This window comes from Nestor notabilis, unplaced genomic scaffold, assembly GCF_000696875.1.
Source record: "Nestor notabilis isolate BGI_N333 unplaced genomic scaffold, ASM69687v1 scaffold28766, whole genome shotgun sequence".
NCBI classification, from domain to species: Eukaryota; Metazoa; Chordata; class Aves; order Psittaciformes; family Psittacidae; genus Nestor; species Nestor notabilis.
Window position 1 is genome coordinate 1 of NW_009933818.1, and position 17,462 is coordinate 17,462.

At 40.7% G+C, this 17,462-nt stretch overlaps 1 protein-coding gene across 1 annotated transcript in view; it reads right to left on the minus strand.

The window, feature by feature from the left end:
- Positions 1–705: 705 nt before the first annotated feature.
- CPB2 (carboxypeptidase B2 (plasma)) overlaps positions 706–17,462 on the minus strand; it is a 17,342-nt gene continuing 585 nt past the window's right edge. The window contains exons 2-11 of the mRNA XM_010017056.1: positions 13,993–14,068; positions 11,220–11,344; positions 11,027–11,135; positions 10,389–10,490; positions 9,733–9,837; positions 6,674–6,790; positions 5,587–5,677; positions 1,894–2,096; positions 1,018–1,102; positions 706–890 (exon numbers count right to left, since the gene is read on the minus strand). Of these exons, the coding sequence (XP_010015358.1) occupies positions 706–890; positions 1,018–1,102; positions 1,894–2,096; positions 5,587–5,677; positions 6,674–6,790; positions 9,733–9,837; positions 10,389–10,490; positions 11,027–11,135; positions 11,220–11,344; positions 13,993–14,068 (1,198 nt within the window). The remainder of the gene's footprint in view (positions 891–1,017; positions 1,103–1,893; positions 2,097–5,586; positions 5,678–6,673; positions 6,791–9,732; positions 9,838–10,388; positions 10,491–11,026; positions 11,136–11,219; positions 11,345–13,992; positions 14,069–17,462) is intronic.

A 17,462-nucleotide genomic window follows, 5' to 3' on the forward strand; every position in this document is an offset into this window, starting at 1 on the left:
TGGGCAACCTGTGCCAGGGCCTCACCACCTTTACAGTGAAGTGTTTCTTCCTTTAATTTAAATCTACCTTTTTAAGGTTTAAAACTGTTGCCCCTAGTCCTGTGACTACAGGCCCTGGTATAAAGTCTTGAAGCCTATGTTGTGCTGTGCTAATCCTTGGCTACAGGATAAACATACGAGCTAATTGTAGTGGAGGAGCCTTTGGGCAGCTCCCACTGGATTGGGCCACTGGTGTGTCGTTGCCCTTATGTAAAGATGCAGCGGGAAGTTCTCATGTGAACACCCTTCATGTTTGATGGTGAAAATGATGGATAGGGTGGTTTATCTTGTGAGGAAATCCTGTAACAGCTTGAATGACTAAAATGTGGGAATTTTCTACGAACGGGGTCTGCCCAGAATCACGTCAGTCAGAGGCCTGTTGGATGCTACATCACCTGGAGCTCCCACCATCTAGAGAGACATAAGATTATCTTATTATCCCTTTACAGCACTCACTATATATATATATATGTAGTGCGCTTAACTACTGTTACAGGTATATAAGTATGGTAGAAAAAATGTCTTGTATTCTAAAATGAAATACAGGGGGAGCAGTCATTCTTTTTTTCTTTTGCTCATATATAAATAATTTTAATAAAGCAGCAAGGGTTTTTTTATTATTATTTGAACTAAGAATAGTCATGCTGGAATAAATTATATTCAACATCACAAATTCTGAAGAACATGTTGAGCTATCTCTTTGACAGCAGAAAGTGCTTCTAAGCAAGTTGGTTTAATTTCTTGAGGAGGAAGCAAAAATCCGTAAGTTCCTGTGTCCCGAAGCTCAATGGTAAAAGAATATTTAATGCCAAGATCATAAGCCCAGTCGTCTGACCCTCCAGGAGCTAAATCTGTATGAGGAAGGGAAAACAGATCAGTTACCTAGAACCAGAACTTTAGTTTTCTGCTCAAAAGCTGTCTTCTGATGCTAGCAAGGGTATGCTTTCATGCCTAATATTACAGTAAAGTCATACTTACAAATTGTTTGTGCACCAGCACCAGGTCTGTAAATTTTCTTTGTTGTCCTCCTTATAGCTTTAGCTGCTTTCTTTGCCAGAATTTCCTGAAAGTAAACAAAACATTCTTAGCTTTAGAGCCTTGTGATAATACTTAATATGTATGCAGTTAGGATTTACTTACACTGTGTTCTGTGTTAACTTACATTAGTTAAATGCTCTTATTAAAGGCTCTAGAAAACCCACAGAATGTGGTTAAAATTTTCAGCATATGCCAATGCCACAGTTTGCATTTCTGCTGTAGCTAGGTAAAAAATGTATATGGGACTTTACCATCACTTCAGGCAGCAACCTGTTGTCAAACCATTTTTTCCCTCGTCTCATATTTTTCCTTTTCCACCACAGTATTTTAAGTCACTATTGATTTGTGCAGTATTGACATAGATCTTCATTGAGGGAGTTCTATTCTTAAACCTTAAAAGTGACATATGTCAACAAGAATATCTCACTGCTTAGGTGTATGGAGAGTATTTTTTCAGTTATACAAGTAATTCTAGGATGGATGTAAACCATGCAACATAATCAGGAATTAGCAAAATATCTTTTCAAGGTGCCCAATAAAACAAGACTCTGCTCTTTAGCTTCAACGTATCAGGGATTGTTGTGTTATCAATCTGGAATAAATATTTTCATTTTTCCTTAGTCTTCAGAAGCAGCTTGCTAATTTGCACACTGCTAGATCAGCCCGGGCTTCTTTAAGTTCTTAGGAACATCAAGAGAAATCTAATTTCCTAATTCCTGATCCTCAGAGCGCTGTGTGTCCCTCATTACAAGCCTAACCAAGCAGGGTAAGAATTTCTGAAATAAATGTGAAACTTCAGGAGCTGGGAAGACTTACCAGTTCATCATGGTCTTTGCTTTTTTCCGTGGTGTAAGAATATGGAAACAGTACCAGCTGGGAGTAAGAGTGCATGGTTATGTAGGCTTTAATGATGTCTTTGTGATCTCTGATAAACCGAGCCACCGCTTTCACTTCAGGCTCAGACTCAGGGTAGGGTCCACAGTATATCTCGTGACATTCATAAGGAGATGCTCCTTCTGCTGTAATAAAAAAGTGCACGGCATTACTCCTTCTTGCCTTCTGCATTTCAGTTTAGCAAAAGAGCAGAGTATGATGCTAATACACAAGAAATCATGCACATGGTCATGTGTGGAAAGAACTCTCGTGCTTCTAGAAATCAGTGTGAACCTACTGGGGTCTCTCATCTGCTATACTCTTGGAAAATAAAATAAAATTGGAGAAAGTGACGAAGAAGAATGGCTCAAAGACTGGATAAAATGTCTTAGAGGAGAGGATGAATATGCTCAATTTTAATTCACCAAGAACAAAATTGTGACATCCCTTCTTAAAATCTAGAAGTACTACAGAAAGAAGACAGTTCTAAATAATCGTTTCATCTTGGGGGAAAGAAAACTGCCAGCTGGAAGTTGGAGAAACACAAATCGAAGTGAAGGTTGTTAAGAATAAGGAAAACTACATACTGCAACAAGTTACCAAGAAGACAACTAGGATTCACCATTTTTGCTCTCTTCAGAATAAGACCAAATAACTTTCTGGAAGCGGCCAGGATCTTTAATGTGAAATGTCAGCTCTTCATGTTTTAATAAATTTTGTAAATTTTCCCCTTTGCTAGTATCTCTAGTTTAAACGGACATCTTATCTTTAAATCTTTTGCAGGAATAAAGCTCACAGAGTACTTCAGCACCCGCAAGACTTTCTTCATCCTTGGGCACTGGGACATTTTAACACATGCCCATCTTCCAGAAATAAGTAATGCCAGTTACGTCTGCAGAATAGCAGCCCTGAGTAAACAACACAAGCTATTACCTTAAGACACAGGAGAGAAGGAAACATCTTTTGGTGCCAGTGATATCTAGGGAAGATCTATACCATGCCATGAAGTAGTGGGGAGCATATCTGGACCCAAAAACACTTCAAAATTTTGCTATATGTTTTAGTTAATGTCGTGGTTTAAGCCCAGCCAGCAACTTGGAACCACGCAGCCGCTCGCTCACTCCCCCCCTTTTCCTTCCTCCCCCCGCTCCCGGAGGGATGGGGAGGAGAATCGAAGGAATGTAACTCCCACGGGTTGAGATAACAGCTCTCCAGTAACTAAGGTATAATACAAACCACTACTGCTACCAATAATAATGATAAGAGGAATAACAAGGGAAAAGGACACAACCGCTCACCACCCGCCGACCGATACCCAGCCCGACCCGAGCAGCGATCTGGGCCTTCCGGGTAACTCTGCCCCAGCTGTAGCTGAACCCAGGACAGTTAATTAAAAGTTTCAAGGCTCTATAAAGGTGCATTTGGGTAAAATGTAGTTGTGATAGACAAAGTTTAGGTGATATGGTGGTACCTGGCTTTTGATGTTATGAATAAACCTGTATTTTCATGCGTTGAACTGTTCCACAGATGCTGCAAGCCCCTTTATGATACTGATGGCTGAAAATAAAGCCCCCTTGTATGACACAGCAGAAAAGCAGAAATAATTTAGTGATGAGAGAAGGTTGTGGGGGAGAAGTGACAACAGAGAGACTGTCTGGGAGGTCAGAAACAAAGGTACTGGGGCAGAGAGGGCTGTGGTACATTTATGTTCTGGAAAATAATGTTTCTGAATCGAGGAGGATTTCACAGTCCATGAAAATTCATGCACATGAAAATACAAACAGTTCCTGGCATTTAAGCAAAATTGTGCAAAAGAGGCAAAATGAGAATGTTAAATTTTATACTGTTTTGTTTTACAAAGAAGTGAAAACTCTCCAAGGAAAAAGGCAATGAAGAATCTGTTGGCTGGCAATCTTAGGTAAATATTCTGTCTGCTTTCCTAAATTCTTGATCATAGTGAGAACAGCCAGCTAAAGAAACAATACGGAAAACGTGGAGAAAAATTTAAGTCCAAGTTCCAGTCAAAATTAGTTCCATAGAGCAAATTGCAGGCTTGTGCATTGCTTTGAGTGCAATAATTTTGCTTAAATTGGTGTAAAAAAAAAACATATGGTATCAATGCATTTAGTATATTTTTCTCTTCATAAAAATCATGAGGAATTTGTTCATAAACTTGATAAGGATATCTGAGCTGCTGAAGAGAAAAAAACAGCTTTAAATGCATAAAACTGAAACCTGGGATTGTGTGGTGGCATAAAGTGTATTCACAAGCAGATCTGAAGCCAGTGGAAGTCTGAACATTTGGCACCCCTAACAAGAACTCTTCTGTTTATGTCAGTAAAAGTTAAATTGCAGGTTCCCACAAATTTATGGCCTTTTCCCACGAACACAATTGTGTTATTGAATTCAATTGACACAGCTAATAATAATTAGCTAATAATCATCTGTTTAAGTTGTTGCCAGCATCTGACTTGGTGTTTAGATCTGTCTGTACTTTTTTTTTCCTCTCCAATGACCCCACAAGATGCTGAGGCTTCTCTCTTCTATGTTTTCAAACATGCCTAAAAGAGAGGAGGGTAGCATGGCTGAAAACAGTATGGATGCTTCCCTAGTTACTTAAGCAAGATGTTCTGGTTTTGCGCTGTAAGAAAGTGTATGCTTTTTCCAAAGGTTTACTTAGGAATCACTTCCTAATCTACCTGTATCCTTCTGCTCTTTGTAAAATAGAACCATCTCTCCGCTTCAGAACTTGTTCACCACCAAAGGTGCTTGACAAGCTGAATGCACTGCATTAGATAACCTTGAAACTACTATCTGTATCACACAGGTTTTTGCTGTTATTCCTTCAGACTTCTCCAAATTCTGTTTCTATGCCATATGTATACTGAATATCACTTTCAGATCTATGTTTTTGGTCTCCAGCTTCATAATTTTGTGCCTGAAAAAATGTGTTTTTCTCCATATAATAGCCATGGATGGTAGATAAACATCTTTATTCCCAGTTTAACAATGGACTAAAATGACCAAAAGTCATACAGGATGTTACTGTCAGTAATGTGTGTAGCCAGATCTGACCTACTGGGTAACATTTTAAGGTAGTTATTCTGCACATGATTGATTAAAAACCTGTCAAGTACTAAACTGCCTGCAGGTAAGTAAGCGTGATATAGCCTTGACGACAAACACTGGGAGCCAAAAAATCTTGGTCAGCTAGGCATTACTGAAGTGTGACTGGGGTGGTCAGTTAATACAGCATGGCGGAGCATCTGCTCAAGTGGATGGTACAACAGCTCTTGGTTGACATGGCAAGAGCTTTTCTCCCTCCCATTAATAGCTTGCACCACGTGTGACATGGTGTGATGCAAGGGTCAGGATCCATGGTCCTGGTCCCCATCTCTCTTGTTAAGGTGCTGGGAAGAAGTTAATCCCCAGTGTGGCATCTGGGGAGGAAAAATCCTGAGTCACAACAAAAAGTGTCTCAAGTTGGGGAAGTATTCACTGGTTCATCACAGATACTAAGCTGCATTTGTCTTTATATCAACTCTATGAAATAGAAATATTTTTTTTCCCAAAAATAATGAATTTTAAAGGCTAAAAGTGAGGCAGGGGTACAATGGGAAGGAAGTTATGTCATACCACACCAGTGCGCATCAAAATTCCTGTTCATGTCAGTACCGATGCACTTGCTGTTACCATGTGATGAGCGGCTCTTTCTCCACAGCCGATTCTATGGAAACGGACACACAAGCCGTGTTCAGGGAAAAAGCTGAGAAAAACAATGCACCATCTCCCTGGTTAGTTAAATGTGGCTTCCCACTTGTGCCTCTACAGGTCATGTGCCAAGGAAGAGGCAAAAGACCAAGGCAGATTATAAAACCGCAATCTGCTTGCCAGCAAGGCTGTATGATAAAAGGAAATACTGGGTAGGATAAGAAGTGGTTACATCTGGTCTGATTTCAATGGATTTGGACTGTGGAAGGAGAGGGAGAGACATACAGTTTGGCCAGAAATGTGAGTTTAGAACTCCCGAGTCCAACCTTTCTGCAGGCACTGCTGACAGCATGTGGAAAGTTGGAAATACAGTGTGCAGCTGTTGAGGTATACATGCGTAGGTGTCCAAGTGTGAGCCAGGTAGGGTTGAAGATTGAATGAGTAAAAGAGTGGAGGAGGACTGTTGTGTGGGGTTTTTTTACTTGTGTGAATGATCTAAAAATCAAAGAACCATCTCAACAGCTTGAGATTTGCAACCAATACATAAAATCTTTTACAAAAGATACCTGTTCTGCCTTCATATATCTGAAACAAAAAGTACTCAGAGAATGGGGCTACCTTACAGGAGGAAGGAGTGGGTTGTTAGTTGTGATTTGTGTGATGCAGTGTGCTATCCAGCTTGTGCTGGATTGTGCCAGTAGTCGTAACCTTGCTGCTGAAGGCTAACACAGGAATTCTCTACCTCTGGAAGTATTCAGATCCCAAGATAAGATTCTGTAATTTCCAAATGCATTTCCAACATTTTGGAAGACACAGAGGTACTGTGGATCAGATGCCAATTAGATGCAGAATTTGTTGTTCTTGAAATAGGGCAAAGATGCAGAAATCTCAAGCACAGGTTAAGAGTCTGGGGCATGCAGTTCCAGGGTGGAAATGATGCCCTAAGCATGCTTACTGATGGTTCCCATAAGTAGCACATCGGTACACAGCCTGTCAAAAAAGCTCTACTTACAGAAGGATGGCTCCACGTGTACTCATAGCCATCCACATTGATCACAGGCATGATGTAGAAGTCAAAGTGCGCCAGAAGCACTGTCATGGTCTGATCTCTCTCACGCACATGGATTGCCTGTAAAGCACAGGGGAAGCTTACTAAAAGCATTTGTAACAGTGGTTTTCTTACCTTCCTAAAAAGGCACCTAATGGCTTATGTAAAATAACTGTGCAATTATCAGACCAGTCTATCTCCTGATAGAGATGCATCACATCACAGAAACTGCTAAACAGCAAAGTAACTTTTTGGTTAGAAATGCCAGGGAGAGTGTAAGAATCGAACTGGTACAGTCAATCATATACACTGCAGTCCTTCGATGTTAATTGGTGGTGAGATAGAGTTGAAGCCTATTAAGAGGAAGGTTTGAGCTTCTGCTCATTGTATAAAAGATAGGAACCCTCCCTCCCACTGAAAATGCCACAAAAGTAGTGATATATAAAATAAATCAGACTATAAAATAAAGCAGGCCCAAAATAACAAGTAACATTTCAAATGGCTGCTGTTTATAACATTATTTCTTCTTCTTTTTTATCTAACTGATTGGTGGTGCATGACACAGAGGTAAATTTTAACCTAGATAAGTGGGTTTATTACTATTAAAATAGATTAAGTCATCAATCGTATTCTTTTATTATTATTATTATTTATGCCTTACTTAAACCACTTTAATTTTAAATCCTTCCTCATTTTACTGAGGGAATGGACTTTCTCTGACTAAATAGGAAGTGTCAATCTTTCTGCAAAATTAAATGATAAAGAGTGAACCCATTATAAAGAATGCCTAGGATTTGCTAGAGAGAGCTAGTGATTTTAACGTGTGTTTGCAGATGTGGATTAATGTCAGATTTTAAAATGTTACTTTTATGAAGTGATACAGAAATAAAATTTGAATTTAAACCATGTAAATTAGATCAAAAGGATAATGAACCTAAATGTTCAGCTTGTGACTTCTGAAAAATGCTGCAGGGACATGTCACTGGCAAAGTGACAGCACAGCTGCTAATTATTTGGAGCAGCATGAAAAGGGCAAATGCATTTCTCTCCAAGGGAACCTTGAAGGCTGGGATTATCGGTGGATCACAAGGTACATTCTGCTATATCTGCTCCTAACTTCTGCAATATCCTTTCAAATATTATAGTCATTGAGATTTTATAGTTGTGACTGAGGACAGACATAAACACATTATTATTATTATTATTGTTATTATTATTATTATTATTTAGTTCCATCATGAATAAACTGTAACTCATGTTTGAAGGACTCATCTATGTTGTTTCTCTGGCTACAGTACTGATGATTGTGAAGTCTCAATCTCATCTAGCATATTTTTACAGTGAACTTTGCTTTCGTGGAAAACAGTAAGTAATATCTCAGAATATTAACTGAGCAAGCTGGGCAACCTTGTCTGGGCCAGGAAGGCATTAGGAGCCTTTTCCTGGTGCATACTAGGAACTGGGCCAGCAGCATAACAAAGTTGAACAGAGATGCCTTAAATTCCAAAAGACCAAGGCAACGTATGTTAAAATACAGGCGAAAGCCATGGATGTTGAGTCTTTCAGTGTACCTTTGTTCACTGTTCTGGGGAGTGTAGGTATTAAAAATATTAAAGATCAGATGCGACCATCAGTCTGCAACTGCACATCAAGGCTGGTTGGGCTAAGCACATACTACAGTCTCATCCCATCAGTGATTTACTAGTTTCCATGACTGGTACTATGCGTGTGGCTGGCAGTTGTGGATTGTGTTCTGGAGGTCTAAAACGAGGGTGTCTCTAGGAGGGATGGTACCTTCAGAAGAAGGTGGCTTGTGTGGCCTCATTCTCTGAATGAGGCAGACCAGAAAAAAGCAAGAGAACAAATTAATGCAGAGGCAAGAGACAGAGCAGCAGTAGCAGCAGGCACAGCAGCAGGTGACACATCACAGCAAGTGATAAGTAGAGATTGCTGGTGTTCATGCTGGTGTGGAGCTATGCCACGCCTGGAGCAATAGGTGTGTATTGCTCTAGGAAGGCATGTCATTCTCTGAATGAGGCAGACCAGAAAAAAGCAAGAGAACAAATTAATGCAGAGGCAAGAGACAGAGCAGCAGTAGCAGCAGGCACAGCAGCAGGTGACACATCACAGCAAGTGATAAGTAGAGATTGCTGGTGTTCATGCTGGTGTGGAGCTATGCCACGCCTGGAGCAATAGGTGTGTATTGCTCTAGGAAGGCATGTAGGATCAGAGTCTCCTCTGATCTACTCCAGACAATGCCAGCTGCAGTAATATGGGCATGAGCCACCATGTGCTGCATGATCCAGAGCTAAGATCATTCCTTGGATCCGTGTAGCAGTATAGGCATAGCCCTAGTACGTTTTGCTGGGGAGGGACTCTTCATTAGGGACTCTAGTGGTAGGACAAGGGGTAATGGGTTTAAACTTAAACAGGGCAAGTTTAGGTTAGATATAAGGAAGAAGTTCTTCACAGTGAGGGTGGTGAGGCACTGGAATGGGTTGCCCAAGGAAGTTGTGAATGCTCCAACCCTGGAGGCGTTTAAGGCCAGGTTGGACAGAGCCTTGGGCAACAAAGTTTAGTGTGTGGTGTCCCTGCTCATGGCAGGGGGATTGGAACCAAATGACCTTACGGGCCTTTTCTACCCTAACTATTCTATGATTCTGTGATTCTATTACCAAATACTTGCTTTTCCTGACATGCCCTCCACATCCACGACTGGATTCAATATCTCTGTTGAATTTCCTGCATGTACTTTGAAGTTTCTTTCATATACTTGAGAATACATCTGAGCTCTTTTGCATTTGATCCATATGGCTCCCTGTCTCTTGCACACATCCCCCCTCCATCTACTCACACACACATACATGCACACACATTCACTGCTACGTATGCAGCTTAGACACAAAACTCATATGATAGTGTTGTGGATTAAGATTTTATGGAGCTTAGAGTGCAATTGGGCAGAGAATCAAGATTTTTTGCTTTGCTTTGAAAATGGTAATCAGATGCGTTTATCTACTCACATGGCCTATGAACCACAGGCAAAAAGCTGGAGAAATCCATTCTCTGGCATGGATACCACAGTCAATCCATATGGCACTTTTGGATTTTTCCTGGCTTTTAGAAAGCTGACAAAAGAGAACTTGTATTAAAATAGCACTGTTGCAAATTGAACCACCTAAAAATAGAAGTGAAAAGGATAACCAAGATGGAAGAAGAAGCATCTGTCTTGTATGGAGAGCTTTGATCCTGGGCCAGGATACTGCTGTCAGTTATGTTCTCATGCAGTCAGAACGCCATGTTCAGACTGCTTGCTGCAAGCTCCTAACTTAGGCGTCAAGACTACAGCAAGACCTGAGGTCAAGTGAGTAGGTCACCAACTACGCAGGGCGACAAACTACATTGGATTCATAGTAACAGAGGAGGGTATCCAGCACCCCAGTATTTCATGCATTTGGATAATGACCTAGATGTGAAAACTTCCTTGTGACCCAACAAGGAACCTAATGTGGTCAAATGCCTTTGCAAATGCAATGCACCTTATTAACTGTATTTAGGAAAATCCTAAACCCCGCAAAAATATTCATATGAGTATAGATTTAAGAAAGTGTTCTGGCCAAACCCCATCACTTGCTTATGTTAGTATTTGGAAAGGCTTTGCAGTAAGTCACAGCGGTACCTTCAGAACATAAAGCGGTCGTTTTTCATATGATGATCCAATATATATTTTCTGGAGGAGGTCAGAATGGACTTTCACTACTTCTTCCATCCAATAATATATCTGCAAGGATGAAGTTAGTAAATTGATATTCTTCCTATTGTTTTCCTTCATCCCTGAACGTGGTCTAGACTTAAATAAATTCTTCGTCCCAAAATCCTGCCTCTTTAGCTGATGAGAAAGAAAATCTAGCAATCCAGCCCACTTAGCAGTTGCCTCTCTCTAATTTCTCATAAAAACCCACTAAGACAGAGTGACAACACAGTCCAAATGTAGCCCTGAAATTCCTCTTCACTTCTATTTGGTTAAATTGTTGTTCATTTCATGTTTTAAATATTTGTATGTTGTTGTGTGACTTCATTTGCCTTCTACATTAACTGCATTTGAATGGCAGTTTGAGGCAATAGATGTGTGAGAGGTTTTGTCTGGTGCTTCTTTCTTTCTCTATGAAGGCATTACAGTAAACACAAGTCTCGGTGGCTGAGCAATAAAATGGGAATCATTTAACTGTTGGTGATTTCTTTACCTATCTCCATTCTCAACCGTGAGACAAATTTCAGCCTTTGAATCTACAGAGGATTACAACAAAGGTGTCTTACTTCTTTCATCGAATGGTAGTTTTCATAATACGATGAAGATATGCGTGGGTTGACTGTGTCATTGATAATCTGTTTTTCAATAAGTCCTTGAACATCTCCCAGCGAGACTCTGAAAAAGAGCACAACGTCCTGTAAAATAAGTGACAAACAACTTTACAGAAACATTCATGACAACAAACAAAAAAATACATACTTGTGTTGGATGGTCAGCTGCCTTAACTGAGCTTTTATGCTATTTATGCTGGATGCCCTTACATAGAAATGGACTTCTCTGTCCTTCTTGATGTTTTCAACCACAACAGGTTGCCAGAGAATGACCTGCAAAGTTTCCAAAAGCATTTTAATTTTTTTTTTAACCTAGGAAAGAAAAAATATTCTTACTAACATTCAAGAAGTATTTCAAAAATAATCAAAGCATATGTTTTCAATTTAAGAGACCTCTTCTAACAAGCAGTTTAATATTCCCTGTGTTGTGTTTCAGCATTCTGCTACTGCTGGAAATAAAATGTGTGTATTTAAGACATGTTTATAATGACTTCTGCACATAAGTTCATAAATCAGGAACAAAGACAGGAACATAACCTTTTCTGAGATAATATTTCTGGTATAATAGCTTTGCTTAGCTGGTTATTATGTTACATGTTTTAAAGTCTGCTGAGAGTTATTTTCCCTGAGGGTATTTGGAGAATTAATGAAGATCAGGCTAGTCTTTGTAGTTATTGTATTCGCTGATGACTTTGATCAGGGAGGAAATAAATGCCAGAAGGGGTTTGAATATAAGTCAAGTTGAAGCAGCAATACAGAGATTAGAAATGGGAGCAAAATAAGAAAATGAGATTCTCTTGGTAAAATTAAATCTTTTACAATAATAAAATCAGAAGCCAACATATTCAATAAAAGACTGAAACTTTTAAACCAATAATACCAAAAGATCTAGGGGTGACAGTAAGTAGAAATTTAGTTATGAATTTACAATGCAAAAAAGATCAACATAATCCTTGGATGCATTTTTGAAAACATACAGCATGGAGTTGCCAGACAAAGGGTTTATTTTTTTCCTTTCTGATGTAGTTTCATTATTATATTCAACTTAGGTACCATGTTTCCAGGCATTTGGCAGTTGTCAGCTGTTTACCTCACTCATATCTTAGAGAGAATGTGTCTGCAAAATCTTACAGAAAATTCATCCATGCTTTTAATCAAGACTTTGGAACAGTAAGTGGGAAAACAATTGGCCCCTGGATATATTACTGCAATGTGCCATACAAATGGCTGAGCTAGTCTCAGTATAGTCACCTCACATGTTATTGGCAGGGTAGTAACTTCACATGGCTTAGCATTGTTTGGAAAATCCACCCAAGATGCAAGCTGGATGCTTAGCTACCCAGCACTGATTTTCCTGTTTCCCTAGCTACGCTGCTGTCTGCACTGGCATGCACCAGTTCAGATTGAGTTTCTCTCAGGTGAAGGCATTCTTTGAATGGAGAGTGAGGAAAACTCGGGAACTCTGGCTTGACACAGCTGAGGTGGCAGAGGAGCAATGAATGGGGGTAAATGGGAAACTCTGATAACGCATATGATTATTGGTCTCTTTACCCATCATCACAATGGTCAATACTGCCCCTGGGCAGCAAAAAAAGACTTTTGTAGGTGTTCCTGCATCAGGGTCTTCTGACGGAGGCTACATGCAATATGTGTGCTGTAAGAACAAAGCATTTCCTTTGCTTTAGGTTTTTCCTTCCAACTGCAGGAGTAGCACCTATAATTAGCCTGATAATTCTTCTTGTAAGACGCTAATTTTCATATGCTTCTTCTTTGCTAGATTGCTGGATTGAAACCATTAAAATTTGTTAGGAGGTACTATTTGTGGCTTCCCTTTCCTTCTCCCATTCCCTTTCTCTTTTCTTCTTATAACTTGCCCAATTTATAGCAGTGGGAAATAAATGGTCGGTTTATAACCCTTGAAAAATGTTCAGTTTGCATATTCACATATGTGACTTGATGGAAATCAGCACATGCTCTCTCTGCACCGAATGTACTGCAGTTGTTCTTAATGACTTCTTGGGGCTCCTGCATACAAGGAAGTGAAGAATGATGGTAGTGAGGAAGAAATAGAGGAGGGAAGATTTATTTTGGCACAGGAAAGGAGATGGATATGTGAGTTGACTTGTGGAATTGGAAAAGAGCAAGGAAGGTTATCAACGTTTGTGAGAACTAAAGGGAAGGATCAAAAGATAGTAGTAGGGACAGCAGAAGACTGGTAGTATTTTGGGGTGGGCATAAAATAAATAGTAGCCAAGAAAGACAGAGAAAGACTGGGCATAGGCACCACTGAAAGCTCTCATCCATCTGTAACACATCCTCAATCATACTATGAGTTGTGCTGGTTGATGGAATGGTTACGCCTTTGTTGCAGAGTGTTGGCTTCAAACTGGGAGGGTGTGGTTGTGCAAATGCTTTTGAAGAGGAAAAGATGCCTCATTTTGGTTAAATACTCTAGTCTTTAATGAAAGGTTAATTTTTTTTTTTAAAGTATTGCTTAAGAGATTTTAACTTTTAAATGCTGCTTTAAGAAAAATACCATAAAAACCCAGTCCTGATCTTCAAAGCTGTGCAAGTCATATAGGTCAAGACTGCATTGGCCTAAAATGCTGAGGTTCCCTAGTAAGTATATTTCTATTTACTGTGTGTCGGTGCTTTGCCAGTTTTGCAGTGTCTTACTACACAAAATCAATTGGAGAAATCTGAGCTCTGGTATAATGCATTACTTCAACTTTATGAAGGAGGGGTCTCCTCATGTAAGTCAGAAGGTAGTGGAGCCATGAAAACCAAGCTTTTGTTAAGTTGCTATATCGGAACAAGTGACTAAAAGTGGGCTAAATCTTTCTTTTTTAGGAAAAGCAGTATTAGTGCACCTGGGGGAAGAAACTGGTCTGGAGACAAGAGAGGCAGAGGGATCTGTTTACCTCAGTGGTGTTCAATAAATCCTGAAGGGCTTCAACCTGTTTGTCTGTTTGTGGAAGAGCCCACAAAACTTCATCTCTGAAAAAGAACGGTATTTAAGTAAAGCATAGGTACTTGGAACTACTCTCTAGGTCATGTGAAAGTAGAGAAGCAGGCTTGACCTTTGTTGTCTTCCCTGGCTTGGCTGCCATTAACTCAAAAAAGATTCAACAATGAAGATGCTGAGCTCCATTTCAGCCTTTGCTTCTGCCAGTCAGTAAAATCCATGAAAGAGATGGTGCAGGGCTTTGATAGCCAATATCTACCGCTGGACTGTGAGAACCATCCTGGAGGCTGGTACCAGCACAACAGCAACCAGCCCCAGCTAATCCCAAGCGCAGCAGCACTGGTGCAAAACTAGCCTAGACCAGGAAGACAGCTCTCCTGTTGTTGCCTGAGTTTCTTGGTCTCAGTCACTGTTCAGCAGAGACATGAACCCTCCCAGCCTGGAAAAAGCCCTCCCAGGTGGGCAGAAGCAAAACATGATGTTTTATAGATAAGCAGAGGCTACCGCCATCATCATTCCTACTAAAGTCCAGCTGTCCCTATCTCCTAATTTCTGTCCCTCCGCCAGGTATTGTTTCAGTTGGTCTATACCATTGTCCTCCCCCTCTTTGCCTGGTAACTTATATTCCACTTCTACTTGAAACCCATGGTCTGGATATGCAGTACATGAGATGGTGCTTCCCAGCTGCTCCATGCCTGACCTCGCTATTGGTGACAGAAGTGAAATTCACTTTCTGGAAAGAAAGAATACCATTTTTGCATTGTAAATCCAGCCCTGATTTCCAGTTCCCTGCAAGCTATGTAGTTCAAAATTGCATTGGATAGATAATTAAAATAATTTGTCTGTGTAGAAGGAGCAGACTCAGGGGAATGTCAAACGCTTATTTCCATTTTCTTGGCTGGGCTGGCTCTCAGCCCTCTAATTGTGTGGAGCTGGCAGCAGTGTATAAACCTGGCACTGTGGAAGCCCCTGACATCCCTGTCTGCAAAGACTGTTCTGAAAAGAAAACAGGCAGGGCTCTCAGAACTAGTGTTTTCAAGCTGCGTAACATGATTGTCACAACTCATTGTTGTGACTGATTTCAAGCAGAGACCTGACAGCATCTGGCAACCAGGTAATTTATCTTTTCTACTTTTAGCCAGTCTCCGAGCAATCACTGTTGTTTCTCATGTAGAACCAACAATGTGCCAGCACTATTTTTGCCTCCACCATCATTTGAGAGAGCATCAGAAAGTAATCAAGGGTGGGCAGAGTTCGCATTTTGCCTATTTCTTTAGTCAAGTGCAGTCCACAGTGTGTGTTTGGGGCTATTTTAGAAGTGAATTTGTCTTTTTGCATCTGGGGTAGTCTTTTCCGTGGGGAGGCCAGAAAAGGGCTGCTGCATCTGGCTTTGTCCTATGATTCCCACAGACTGAGAGTGCTATAATGAGGAAGCTGGTATGTATATTGCTGCACAGATATTTCAACCTAGAGTGGTAAGTACTGGACAGGTGTTAGCTAGCAGCAATTCCTCTATAGCTCTCATAGGCAGGACCTGAAAACACTGAACAAGCTGATCTGAGTTCTGCCGTTGCTCTTGTAGCCATGTTTAACATGGGGAGTAGTAACAGCTGAAATTGTAGTTGTTCAGCTTCTCAGTTCCTTTGCTTCGAGGAAAAGCTCTAATTGTTGCCTTTATACAAATCTCAGAAACAACCTCCCATCCACAGCTTCCTTTTCCTGCCTGCTGCCCTGATTGGACACGTTCATCTTGAACACACTTCTTCCACTTTTTGTCCTAACGCCCTGCTTCCCTGGTTGCTCTTTGAGTTTGTCCTCAAGAGGATCTTTCTTATTCCCCTCCTCTAACTTTCTGCCAGTGTCCACTGGAGTCTGTCATTGTTTTCCGTCTCTTTTTCCTCTACCTTTTCTTTGGGTAACAAAAGTAAATCCAGCTGCCATCCCCACACCACAGTGCTCAGGCCTTGCCTTGTAGCAATGACAAGAGTGAGTGGGATGCATTATAGTTCGTTTTAGATGGTTTTGGTATCTTAATCTGAGCTTGTCACTCCTAATAAAGAAACAGGCACTTTCAGGGTCTGGTTAACCTGAGCGAATTTAGATGTGTGTGCTAAACTGGAATGAGTTATAACCTAAATACACATATTTTTCTCCGCTATCTGTACAGGAGTTGAAGGGGACTTGTACCCATGCAGAACTCTGTAGAAATACCATACAGTCAGCTGAATCCCATCCAGGGGCACTGGCCACCATCTCACAGATAGTCGTAAATCAGTGCCGGTTCTCTACAGGCATCTCAGTCTCTTCATCCCCCCTCTCCACTGCATTTCTCAGTCACTAGGAGTGCCATCAGCATCACAAGCCAATCAGGCCCACAAAACCAGAGGGCCAACCAGGCCCTCTGTCCTCATAGCCTGACTTCATTTGAATCTTGTGTGTTGTGACTATCATCTCCGGAAAAGAGGCCTCACTAATTGTCTTCAGCTGAATGTCTTACCCTGGCTCTGGCAGGTAGTGTCACTAGAGGAGTGCTGCCAGCACCATCATCTGTTCTCCTGGACCACATAGGCTGTTCATCTGCCTTGAGCACAGATGTCTGCCTGTGGGCTCTCTTTACTCCCACATTGCTGCCTCTCCATCAGCCCCTGCCCTTGCCCTTTCCCTCCAAGTGAGCTGTGTGTTTTCCACCATTCCCAGCTCTTTCACAAGTCTCACAGTGCAGTAATCACACTATAACCTTGCAAAGGCAAGCTTTAATACAAGACAATTAAATCCTTTCACACTAGCACCCAATTAAAAGTAAAAAGTCAGATATATGACCTTTAAAATGTCATTGTTTTAGCCATTTTTATAACCAGGGCTGGGAGAGTCAGACTCAGACTTTCCAGTGGGAAATGTTGTATTGTTCCGTAAGGGTTGAATATTCAGTATTTTGTTAAAATATGAAATAGATGAACCTTCAAGAAGCACAGAGCAATATTGCATCACTGAACTAACTTTAAAACATGCTTAACTGTCCCCCTACTGTAACCCTCACACCTCCATAGCAATCCACAACAAAATATGATTGCAACACAAAGGGGGATGAAAGAACCTCTTTTGAGGCATGAACTTGGTGGTGTTCATCTGTCACAGGTCTGCCACTGACGTGTTGTGGAGTTACAGATCGGCTGTGAGACATAATTCACTATTATTTGTGTAGGTGTTTCAGTCCTGTGAGCTGGTTGTGTTTAATTGTGATTCCTGTAGGTTGTTCAGCTTGCTTAATATCACCACATGAGGGGCTTATCCTTTTAGTTCTACCTATTAAAACATTTCACTTTTTTAAAATCATCTGTACATGTAGAAAATCAAAGCACTTTGCCTGTCTTCATCTCTGACGTATGTTCTTGTGTTCTAAGAAAGAGTTTAGTTTCAGGGCATTCC